Below are 12,629 nucleotides of genomic sequence, written 5' to 3'. Positions count from 1 at the left end.
CAAGAGAGACTGCTAGATCTGGCACAGGGGGAGAGGTGGTGCCTTGTGGGCTAGGGCTCAGTACCACCAGTGTCCACCATGTGGCAGTGCTGAGCCACTGGACAGCAGCAGGCTTGGCGCTGACCAGCTTCCCAGGGAAGGGGCTGCTCTGGGGAGTGGAGAGATTCAGAGCACTTCCCAACCTCTTACTCTGGGGACCCTGCCTCTACACCAGAAGACAGAGAAGCTGGTCCCTCAGCTCTCTCCCCTCGCCACTGCTGGAGAGCAGAAGCTGTCGTCAGGACCACATCACTGCTAACTTCGATTTGGTTTTGGATCTCATCGCTGCTGACACGTGGCAATGGAGCGTGGTGATGGGTGCCAGGCTCTTCCTAGAAACTTAGGGCACCTGTGGTGGGGAGGGGGCCAATGAGACTTTTAGATGCTCCTCGCCACCCTAGGTCTTGAGTCATATTCAAGCCCATCTGTCCCAGGCTCTCCCCAGCTCCCTCTCTATCCTGAGTGACAGCCCTCTACCCCCTGGGGTCTGGACCACAGAACTGCAAAGCAGAGGTTTCTGCCCATGGTGTCTCAGAGGGTTTACCTGTGGGTGAGCCTGAGTCAAGCAAAGCAAGAGGAAGTGGCTGCAGGAGTCATTGACCCCATCTCTCCCCTTCCCTCTGTGTCAGATGCCCCCAATTTCCAGCTCTTCCTACCCTCTTTCTGCTGTGCCTGGCCTGCCCCTACCTCCCTACTGACACTTACGTCAGAACCCAGCTATAAATATGCTCTTAGCATCTTAGTCACTTTTCTCAAGAAGTGCTCCCAGGTTATAAATACCCCAGCCATCTGCCTCCCAGGCCCGCCCTACCACCAACCTGGTTGGGGGCTGGGGGGTAGCGACAGGCTTGAGGGTGGGTAAGGAAGTAGAATGAGGGTGGGTAAGGAAGTAGAAGGAGCCTGAGCGATTATCTTGCCCGAAAGAGAAAAGCCTGACCAAGTCTAGAGTTAGGGGCCAGGGAGCTCCGGAAGAAAAGGTTTGGAAGAAGACAATTCCACTCTTTCTCCTTTTTGTCAAAGACAGAGCCAAAAAGGAAAAGGAATAATACTGATCCTTCTAAATTTAGTTTATTTTAAAATTTGCTATTTTGTTCATCTTGTATTTTTTTGCATTGAGTTTGATTTTTTAAAATATTGCATTAAGATCCTATTTATCTTGACTGAGGAATTTTTTGGCATCCCCTTAAAATTCTGCCCCCAAGGCAAGAGCCTCGCTTCTCCTCACCTTAGTCTTGGCCCTGGGGACTGAAGCTATAGTTGGAGGGAGGGAGGTTAGATCTGGGGGACGGGTGGATTGGGGGTGGGAGACAGTGGTGGAAGGGGGAGGCAGAGCCACCAGAAGACTTCCTTAGATTCTCTGCTTAGATGAAGATTTCCTCAAGTCAAAGTTGGGATAACTTCCATGAGTTTGGGCCTGAAGCCCCACAGCTCAGATTTGCAGCCCCCCAGGAGGTCTCTTTCAGACTTTCTCCTTTTAGGGTTCCATTTCCAAGGACCTCAGACCTAGATAGGAGGGGGTTATACGCTGAGCAAACACTGACATCACGTTTCCCAAAGGACACATGGGTTTTGCGCAAACTCGGCCTTGGGCTGCAGACAATATTGACCCCATGGTTCAGGGCTGTCCAACCAAAGGGAGGAGATGGTGGGGGAAGAGGGCAAAGGTCTAGAGAGGACCCAGTCTCAGAGCAAATGCCCCCCTCTCCTCACCCCAGGCCTTCTTTTTCTTCTCCTTGTCCCACTCAAATGGCCCTTGGCCAGTTCCACCTTCCAGACAGGACTCCTGGCTGGAGCCCTGGGGGTGAGTGAAGGGAAGGCAGCCAGCTGGGAGCCATGCCTCTGCCTCCCCCCATGTGTGTGCCCTCAGGGTGTCACCTGCTTGCTGACTGAGCAGTGATCTGTCTCATTTCTTGGAGCGAGGACAGAGAGGGGAGAGGGGCAGGTAAAACCCAGGTCTTTATTAGCCATAAGACAAGCAAAGATGGTTCTGGGGGGGAGGAGGGGGACTAAGAAAGAAGAGGAAGCAGCCTGGCGAAGGAAGAGTCATGATGTGTGGGATGGACGTAATAGCTCGGCCCTAAGGAGGCTGTGAGGAGAGAAAAGTGGGCAGGGCAGGCAGGCTCTGTGTCATCTGGGGTGTCAGTCAGGGTCCTGGCAGGACATAAAAGACCCACTCAGCTGTCTGTGTTTGCATCACTAAGAAGACTTAATGAAGGACTTCTTTACAGAGGTATGGGCAGGGTTAAGGGAACCAAGGAGGGATATTGAAGCACCCAGGGACCGGCAAGAAGGGAAAGCCATTATAAGCCCATAGCATGGAAGCAGTGAGATCAGAACTTAGGCAGAGCCGGAGCCATGGAGGGGGTGGGGAGCTAGACAGGAGCTGTAGGGACATGGACGCAGCCACAGTCACACAGAACCATGGAACCTAGGCAGAAGGAGGAGGAATAAGAAACACCCTGACCTCTGTCTCCTCCTATCCTTTGATCTTCTGCCTCTGTCTCCTCTTAGTCAAACTCAGCAGGAAGCCAGAGGCCAAGGGAACTCAGGAGTCAGACCCCAAGGGTACGGAGCAGGACAGAGAAGGACAAAGAGTGATGAGAGTGTGCCAAGAGAGCCTTTAGCAGCCCATTGGGCAAGTAAGAGGAAAAGGGCTCAAGACATGGAGAGGATCGAATGTTTGGTGAATCTAAGGAAGGGCCTCTCTGGAGATCCAGAAAAGCAGAGGAAGGGGCTGGGTCAACTCATCCTGGAGTGGGGGACATTGAGTAGAAGGGGCAGGGATGCATAGTGGGTTGTGGGCTGGATTAAAGTTGGGCTATGGAGGGCTTCCCTGGTGGCGCAGTGGTTGAGAGTCCGCCTGCCGGTGCAGGGGACACGGGTTTGTGCCCCGGTCCGGGAAGATCCCACATGGTGTGGAGCGGCTGGGCCCGTGAGCCATGGCCGATGAGCCAGCACGTCCGGAGACTGTGCTCCGCAACGGGAGAGGCCACAACATTGAGAGGCCCGCGTACCGCAAAAAAAAAAAAAAAAAGTTGGGCTATGTGTATCTGTCTGGGAACCAGATGGCACTGCTTGTGGTTGGAGGTGGATGAGAGTCCCTAGGGTGGTGGTTGAGCACGTGGAGCTTGCTGGAGGGACTGTACTCTGGGAGAGGGGCTGGTCATTATGAAGATGGTACAGTGACTCTCCTTAGATGACAGTGCTTTGATGAAGATCTCCTCACGTCAAAGTTGGGATAATTCTCATAAGTTACTCAGGAAGAGGGAGTCCATCTTCTGGACAGAGGCAGTAACGGGGCCACCCCCTCCTCTCAAGGAAGAGCGCCTCCGTCAGGGCATGTTTGCCTACCCCACCTCGGGCTGCCGCTACCACACACAGACTAACTGCACCCACACGCCTCTACCACCATGTCAGGTATGTCAGTCTTGACAATGTTGCTGTTCCTGTCATAGTAGAGCAGAGACAGGGGGCGCCGGGCAGTGGGCACGCAGCATGACCCCCCTCCGGCAGTGCCCGCAGCGGTGTTGGCCTTGAGAAGATTGAGCACCGCGGTGTGAAAGGAGGCGGCAATGCCAGGCATGCCTGCCACGTGCAGGGGGCACTGCCCTGTGCAGAAGTTCATTGCGTAGCCCTCAGGCTGGATGATCCAGTCGTGCCAGCCAATCTCACGGAAGTCCACAAAGAACTCTTGTCGACAGCACATCCTGGACCTACCCTGGCAGTCGATGCCTCGCCGGCGAATGCGGTGCTTGCCCCCAACTCTTACACGGGCTGTCACAAAAGGCCTATGGGCAGCCCCACCCAGGATGACTGGGCTCCAGGCTACTTGGCCTTCAGGGACCAGCTCCAGGATCAGGTGCCCCTGACTGCAGGCAGCCTGAGCTTCAGGCCCCAGGAGGAGCTGGTGCCAACCACTGTCATCCACCTCCAGCAGGTGCTGAGTGGCCAAGGTGAGGTTGGTACCACGTGGGCTGAGCACGAGGACCCTCACCTTCAAAGTCCACGTGGTATTGGGAGGGAGCTGCACAAAGAACATGAGGCTGGCCTGCTGGACCTCCAGGCCGCCAACAGTTCTATCAGAGGAGAAGTGGAAATCAAGACGAATCTGGTCGATGCTGGAGAGACCTGTGGATACAAGAAGCCCCAGTCAGTGTGGCTTTCTGAGTCAATTCTACCAACTATATATCTATTCTCAGCATGCTTGGATTCCCTTTGTTCTTTCTCGACCACACTGTTGGCATTAACTACCCCTTCCTTCTTAAAAATCTTTTCTCTCTTGGTTTCCATGACACAACTCTCATGATTCTTCCTTGATTTTCTTTGCTGGCTTTTCTTTCTCTCACCATCCCTCCATCCCTCCAATGCAAGAGTTCTCCAGGGTCTGTCCTTGACCTTCATTTCCTTTTTTTTTTTGCCGTGCAGCATGTAGGATCTTAGTTGCCCGACCAGGGATAGAACCTGCGACCCCTGCGGTGGAAGCGAGGAGTCCTAACCACTGGACCGCCAGGGAAGTCCCGTTTCCTCTTACTCTACACTGAGAGGAGCTCTGACCCACACTCACAGTCAGCCAACACAAATTTTGTGCTGGTGATTCCCAAATCTGTCTGTCCAGTCCAGATCATTTTGCACCTTGGGAATCACCAAGCTTCACGCCTAAACTTCTAACTGTTTAATGTTGCCACGTCCTGCCAGCATATTAAAATCAATTTATCCCAAGTAGAAATCATTATTTCCTCCCTATGTACCTCTCTTTCCGTTCTTAGAACTGGTGGCATCATTACCTTCCTTATCACCTTTAGAAACTCCCCACATCCAGTTCCTCATTACAGTGGTTCTAACGGCTATGCATTTCTTCCTGTACCAGTTACTGTTGCCCAGTTTCCCCTCTTCATCCCTCACCTGACCTATTGAAACACTTTAACTGGGTTTCTGTTCCCTCCACTCCTGCTCTTGTCAGGATCACGAACACCTTCCACGTTGCCAAATCCAATGGTTTCATCTCTTTATGTTCGTCTTACCTGACCTCTAAGCAGGTAAGATGACACAGTTAACTATCCCTTCCTTCTAGAAATACTTCCTTCTCTTGGCTTTCATGACTCTGGCCACTCCATCTTGGTCTCTTTTGCTGACAGCTCCTCTTCCTCTGCCTGACCTCTAAATGTTGGAGGTCCTAAGCTCCCTTCTCTTCTCTATCTATACTCTTTCCCAGAAAGAACCCATCAATTCCCCTGGCTTTCAATTTCATCTATATGCTGATGACTCCCAGATATCTATATCCATGGCCCTGAGCCTAGGCTTGTGTATCCAGCTGCTGATCTGATATTCCACTTGGATATCCAATGCTATCTCAGACTTTTCGTGTTCAAAGAAGAACTCTAGATTTATCCCCTGCAACCCAAATCTGTTCCTTCTTCAATCTTCCCCTTCCCTGTAAATGTACTGCTCAAACCAAGTCTTGCTTGCTGTCATTCCCTTCTTTGAAATTATCTGCAGACCTGTCAACTCTATCTCCAGTTCATAATATAATTTCACTTATCCCCACCTCCTCTACCATACATTAGTTCAACCTGCAATCATCTTTTTCTTGAACTATGGCAATAGCTTGCCAAGTGGTCCACTCTTGCACCCAAAACCATTCTTCACATATCAGCCAGAGTGACCTCTTTTTTTTTTTTTTTTTGCTGTGCCTCATGGCCTGTCGAATCTTAGTTCCCCAACCAGGGATCGAACCCGTGCCCGCTGCAGTGGAAGCGCAGAGTCTTAACCACTGGACCGCCAGGGAGGTCCCAGAGTGATCTTTTTATAACATAAATCTGATCAGCTTAATCCTCTCAAGCTTAAAACCCTTCAAAGGCTCCCCATTGCTATTTGAATGGGAATAAAAGCTAAACCCCTTAACATAGGAAACACGTATGATTAGGCATTCTGCCATTTAATGACTGTAGTCTACCTATACTGGCTTTTTTCTGTTCCTTGAACTCACCAAACATGGATCCACCTCATGGCCTTTGCACTTGCTATTTCCCCTGCCTAGAATATCTTTCCAAGCTCTTTGAATGACTGGCTCCTTTTTGGCATTCAGCGCAAATTCACCTCTTCAGAGAGGCTTCCCAGACTAACTTAGCTAAAGCAGCCTTCAACTCTACCCTCATGTCTTTAATACATTATCCTGCTTAATTGTCTTTATAGCCACTATCACTCTTTGTAATCATCTTGGTTTTTTGTTCATTTGCTTCTCCTCCCTTCCCCTTCTACCCCTCCCTGCTCCCAGCTAGAATGTAAACTCCATGAAGGTAGAGACTGTGCTTGTACGGTTTACCACTGTATCCCTAGTACCTAGTACATAATAGGCATTCAGTTAACATTTGGTGAGTGAATGGTCTTTCATTCTTTAATTCTTATTTTACACTGATACAAGAATTATTTTCCAAAAAGGCTAGATCATAAAATTCATGGTTGCAAAAAACCTATTGATGAATAAAGCCAAACTCTTTTTTGGGGGGGGGCCTCTCACTGTTGTGGCCTCTCCCGTTGCAGAGCACAGGCTCTGGACGCACAGGCTCAGTGGCCATGGCTCACGGGCCCAGCCGCTCCGCACCATGTGGGATCTTCCCAGATCGGGGCACGAACCCGTGTCCGCCGCATTGGCAGGCGGACTCTCAACCACTGCGCCACCAGGGAAGCCCAAAGCTAAACTCTTTTAGGAGGCAATTAAATGCCATTATGCTTTGGCCTTAGCAACCCTTATTTATTTTAAGTAAAGGATGCTTTATTGTGGGAATGCCACTGATACTCTCATGGGCATAAAAGAGCAGAAAATAAAGTTCATCTAGACTTAGTGTGAATTGTAAGGTCTGAAATAAGGTTGCCCTTGACAGCTCCCAGAGCCAACAAAATCTCTCTCATCTCACTCTCCCTATGTAAGTCTACTCCATTCTTCTCTTTCTGTGGATCTACCTCTTTTGTTTCCCTGTCAGGTACCAAAACGGTGGCCCTAGCTCCTGAGTCTACAGACCTTTAACTTAGCTCTTCCTAGCTAAGTGAACTGATCTTTCAGTGTTCCAACTCCAAAATCCTAAAAGAAGAGTCTGATTGACCCAGCTAATCTTTTCTTGCTAGGTCACTAGCACCTAACATTTAGAACCTCATAAGTCACCCCAGTTATGGTAGGCAGACACAGGACCAGCAGGGGCTGTGATAGACCATTACAGTGTTGACCCCCAGGGAACAACACCTCCCAATATTCATGGTCTTGTGCAATCCCTTCCCATATTAATTCTGGGCTTGGCGTGTGACTTGATTTGGCCAATGAGATGTAAGCAAGCATGACGCAAGCAGAAACTTAGTAAGTACTTACACTTTGAGGTAGGAAAGCTTTAATGCTTTAAAGAAACTTGGGCTAGACTACTGAATGATGAGAAGTCATATGGAGAGAGACTTCGGAGAGACAATCTTAGATGTTCTAGCCCCATCTGAGTTCCTAGCTGAACACAGTTGCTTGAATGAACTCAGTTACACCACATGGAGTGAGAGAACTGTCCAGAATAAGTCCAGTCGAATTACAAAATCACAGAAACTGTTGAATTTTTTTGTTTTGAGACTCAATGTTTGAGCTGATTTGCCATATTAATGGATAACTAAAACAGAAATTAGTAACAGAAGTGGGGTACTCCATAGCAAAGACCTAAAATATGTAGCATTGGCTTTGGGACTGGGTGACAGCCAGAGGATGGAAGGACAGCAGGGAGACTGTTAGTGAAGTCTGGAAGGACAGTGAGGAAATTGCTACTGGAAGCTGGACAATGGGAAACCTGTGTTATGTATTGGCTATCGTCTCTGGTAACTGGAAGCTAGAAACGGTAACTAACAGAATTGTGCATTTAGCTAAAGATATTTCCAGGCAGAATGCTGAAAGCGCCATTTGGTTTATTTTAGCTCCCTATGATAAGGCGTTTCAGGAGTGAGATGAACTAAAGAACGAACTGTTCAATTTTCAAGCAGAATTTAGAGAAAACATTTCCAATAGGACTTGCTAGATGGAACAATAAAATATTTTTTTTCATCCCTCAACTCTCTGTCTGGCAAAAAGTTTATCAAACTAAGAAATGGTCTCAGGGCAAAACCCAAATCCAGGGCACTGCCAGTAAAACATAGTTTCAGAGCGAAGATCAAAATAATAAAGGGGGAACTGTAAGACCCTTTGTTAAGATCTAACATCTTTGTTAAGATCTAAAATGTAAGATGTTCTGTAGACCCTCTCAACTAGACAGAGGGCTTCTAAGAATCTTAAGAGTGTTATCCCACTTGTAAGAGGATATCCTGACTTGTAACCTAAAGAGGAGGGTCTGTCTTGATAAGAGTGGAGTGCCTTTTGTCTGAGTAAGTAGACTGTAATTTATAATTTAGAAGGCTCAGAGTGTTAAAGAGAATTTTAATAGTGAAAGCGGCACCAGTTTGGACTAAAAGGGACAGAGATGATTCAAAATGAAAAGAAGTCTCCGGGCTCCCAACTTCTTTGGGCAGCATGCAGGCCGAGAAAACTACTTAGCCGCAAACACAGGTCATTTCCTATTTAAAAGGAAAGACATCTCAGAGGGTGGCACTAAGAGCTGAGAGAATGAATCTAGAAGTCTAGGGGAACAATGGTAGGCTCTCCTTAAGAGGAGAGGAAAATCCTACCAGTGGGCAGAACCAGGCCCTAACCAAAGGAATCCTGGATTTGGGGTAGACTGAGATATGTGCCTGGCTGGATGTCAGAATTTTCATGGACCAGTGACTGCTCTGCGTCTCCCTTCCCCATCCGCCATTTGGAACAAAAGTATCTATTTATTCCGTCCCTGAATCAGCATTGTGTGTTAGGTATGTGGGAGGCAGATAACTTGAATTTGTAGGTCGTAGGCAGTGTTGTGTTGGTAAATATTTCACAACTGGATTCCAGAGGGGGAAAAAAAAAAGGCCCTGATTTGTAGAGTTTGCCAGTTTCTGCGGTATAAATTCTCCCATCCCGGCCAATTTCAAACTATCAATGTGATGCCATTGGATGCACAGTTGGGAGATGTTCACCATCAACTCTCATGAGCCAGTATGAGCCCGTTTCAGGACACCATTGAAGGCTCCTACCCTAGTTTCCCCAGGGCCCCAAGCTCTCTCTCTTCATACCTCCAGCAAGAACAATTCTCAGATCTTTCTTTCACACGATGGTGGAGATGATAGCTTAAATTGGAATGAAAACTTCAAACTGAAATATTTAAATGTAAAAGATAGAATCCAGGCATCATTCTCACCTCCAAGTTCATTTCAGGTCACGCCCCCTGCAGCCTAAATGTTGTATTCATTCATTGATTAGCAAATATGTGGAAAGTATATAGACTTTGAAGTCAGAGAGAACTGTGTTTGAATTCTGCCCCTTGTAAGCTGTATGACCTTGACCATGTAAATTATCTTCGAGTCTCAGTTTCTGCATTCTTAAGATGGGAATGATAAAGTCTACTTTATGGAGTGATTGTAAGGATGAACTGAGAGGAGGCAGGTACACTAAACACCTGGTAACTGTTGTTACTGTCACAATGTGCCAGGAAACTGGGCTAAGTATCAGGGATACAAAGGTGAAAAAAAAACCAACCAGGATTTTGGTGTTCACGGTCATTTGTCCACCTTGTGCTCATCCACTCCAGACTACTTTTTAACTCTAAATGCAGTCTGTTTCTTTACAATTTTACTCATGTTTTTCCATTTAGGATGTTGTTTACCATTTTCTACCCACTGAAGTCAAACTTACTCTACAATGCCAGCCAGTTTGCAAACTTCTTCTGAAAGACTTCCCTGACTTACCAGGTCCCAGTGAATTACTTCTGGCCCATTAAGCACTTGTGTTCTCATCTAGCGTTTATTTCACTCTGCCTTATATTCTAAGTAATTTATTCCCAGCAGCAACAACTAAACCCCTCATGGGCAGGAGCTGAGTTTTCTACTTTCAGTTCCCTCCCACCTTATCCTTTCTAAGTACATTACCTGTATTAGCTCACTTATTCTCTCAACTATCCTCTCATTATCTCTGTTTTGCAAATGAGAAAACTGACTATTAACAACCCAGGACACATAGTAATAAGTGGCTGAGCAGGGAGTTGAGCCCAGTTTATCTGGCTCCAGAGTTTGTGTTCTTAATCATGAGCAGAAACCCCCCCATTTTTTTTTTTTTTTGCGGTACGCGGGCCTCTCACTGTTGTGGCCTCTCCCGTTGAGGAGCACAGGCTCCGGATGCACAGGCTCAGCGGCTATGGCTCACGGGCCCAGCCGCTCTGCGGCATGTGGGATCTTCCCGGACCCAGGCACGAACCCGTGTCCCCTGCATCGGCAGGCAGACTCTCAACCACTGCGCCACCAGGGAAGCCCAGAAACCCCCTTTTGAACTAGAATAGGGTCTCATCCATCACTGGGGGCTCTAGACATGGTCGAGCTGAACTACAGAATGGTTTAGCTGTTTATTGAGCATCTACTATGTTTGCAAGAGGCAAAGTGGTAGAGTGGTCAAGGTCATGGATTCCAGGCCCAGGCTGTCTGGCTCTACCACCTACTGGTCATGTGACCTTGAGCTAGTTACTTAACCTCTTTGTGCCTCAGTTTCATCACCTCTAAAATGGGGTAACAATAGTATTTGCCTCACTGGCTTGTTGTGAGGCTCTCAAGGAGTTAGTATATTTAAAAGGCTTAGAACACAGTAAACACTACATAAGTGTTATCTGCTTCTACTATACACTAGCCTCTGATGATAAGGTGAGGAATAAATGACAGTTCCTGACCTCAAGGGGTTGCATTCTATGGGAAGACAGACTTCATAGAAAACCTGGAAACAGGCAATTCCTTGACCATCATCCAGGTTCAGGGTGAGCATGTGGGGGCCACCAGAGAGTGAGCCCCTCACCTTCAGGTCAGGGTGGGTTTTTTCAGGATGGGAGTGTTAGATCTTGAAGGGAGTAGATGCTGACCAAGGGAAAGGGGCCAGGAATGGGAAAGGCCTTCTAAACCTAAGAGAGAAGAACTTGCAAGAAGCTCAGAGGCCAGAGAGATCACTTGTTTGTGTTCTGGTTCTCAGATCCTGTCTCTGAATTCTGTCTCTTTTTTGGGGGGGGCCGCGCCTCACAGCTTGTGGGATCTTAGTTCTCCGACTAGGGATTGAACCTGGCACTGCCCACGGCAGTGAGAGTGTGGAGTCCTAATGACTGGCCCACCAGGGAATTCCCCTGTCTCTGAATTCTTGATCTTCTTTCCAGCTGCCCACTAAATTCTCTAACCCCTCTGCCCTCTATGGAAGGAACTTTCTCGTCTTTACCCTCCATCCTTTAAATACCTTTCTGAGTCCCATTTTGGCCCTGTTCTGACGCGGGAACCCGAGGTAATCAAGGCAAGAGGACAGGAGTAGGGTGGAGAGGTATTGTAATGCCAGTGTTTTACTTTTCTCCCTTTTACCCAAATGATGTATCTGGGGGAGTGGAGTACAGAGAGGCTGGATCCCAGGGCCAGAGGGAGGACAGACTCTCTAGCTCCCAGACCCTGGTCCAAGCCCAGGAAGTGTCTGGGCTCACATCATAGTCTGTGGAAGTGTGTGGGCCTGCAGATAGAGGAGCCATGGGAGATAGGGGCAGGCAGTCTCAAAAGAAATGAAACGTACCCACTTCCCAGGTGCCCATTGGTCAAGTCTAAACTACAAAGAGAGAGCCTGGTGGTGGGGGTGTGGGGGGAGCCTGGGATTGGGAGATTACATGCTGTGGGAGGCAAGAGTTGGGATGGTTTTGGGGAAAAAGTCAGGCGTTAGATCGGGGAGGAAGTTTTTCCCTTCCTTAAGAGATCGGGTTTGGGGGAAGATCTAAAGATCAAGAACCCACCTGTCTCAGCAAAGCTGATGATCTCATACTCCTGTCCCCTGTCTGCTTCTGGAAGCGCCCCTTGTGGGGACCCATGGAGGCGCTGCAGCGCAGTCCTCAGAGCAGCTCGGGACACAGGCCGGCTCAGTGTCGGGCGCTGGCTGAGGTGCAGCTTGTCCAAGATGCTTCTCTTGGCCAGATTAAGAAGCAGCTCCCGCTGGCTCTCCAGGTCCAAGGCGGGCCCCCCACATGCCAGGCACTGACTGTCAGCTCTGGGAGTGGCCACTGCGTCTGGAGCCAGGAACAGGAAGGCCAGGAGCAATGAGGAGGTCATTGCTGGGGGAGGCCTTCCTTGAGCAACACAGTTGAGATAGAGCCGCAAACCCCGGGGCTCAGGGTCTCCACAGCTGTGGTCTCAGCTCCCTCCCAGCCGCCAGGGGCCCCGGAAGGAGAGTGTGTCCAGCTGGCATTACTCCTGGTTGCAGGATATAGAGCAGTCAAACATCCAACTTGAGAGATGAAGCCAGTCACAGGTAGAACTTGGCAGAAGCCATATAGTCAGTGAAACTACAGAGTGGGGGATGTGAGGGGAGGTTGGTTTGTTTGGGGAAAGAAATGTCCCTGGGCCAACTTTGGGAGATAGTGGGTTACCCATGTGAGCTTCCAGGCCTGGGAACAAAGGTTAGAGATGAAATTCCTCTTCAGATCAACAGCCTTGCTCGGAAG

General features: G+C 48.8%; 1 protein-coding gene across 1 annotated transcript; it reads right to left on the bottom strand.

Annotated features, from left to right (window-relative positions):
* Positions 1-3,421: 3,421 nt before the first annotated feature.
* On the bottom strand, positions 3,422-12,237 carry INHBC (inhibin subunit beta C). Its single transcript, XM_067698676.1, has 2 exons — positions 11,925-12,237; positions 3,422-4,167 (listed from the first exon to the last, which is right to left on the bottom strand). The coding sequence occupies exons 1-2, from the start codon at positions 12,235-12,237 to the stop codon at positions 3,422-3,424; spliced, it is 1,059 nt and encodes a 352-aa protein (XP_067554777.1).
* Positions 12,238-12,629: the final 392 nt, after the last annotated feature.

This window comes from Pseudorca crassidens, chromosome 11, assembly GCF_039906515.1.
Source record: "Pseudorca crassidens isolate mPseCra1 chromosome 11, mPseCra1.hap1, whole genome shotgun sequence".
NCBI classification, from domain to species: Eukaryota; Metazoa; Chordata; class Mammalia; order Artiodactyla; family Delphinidae; genus Pseudorca; species Pseudorca crassidens.
This window is presented reverse-complemented; position numbering and strand designations above follow the sequence as displayed.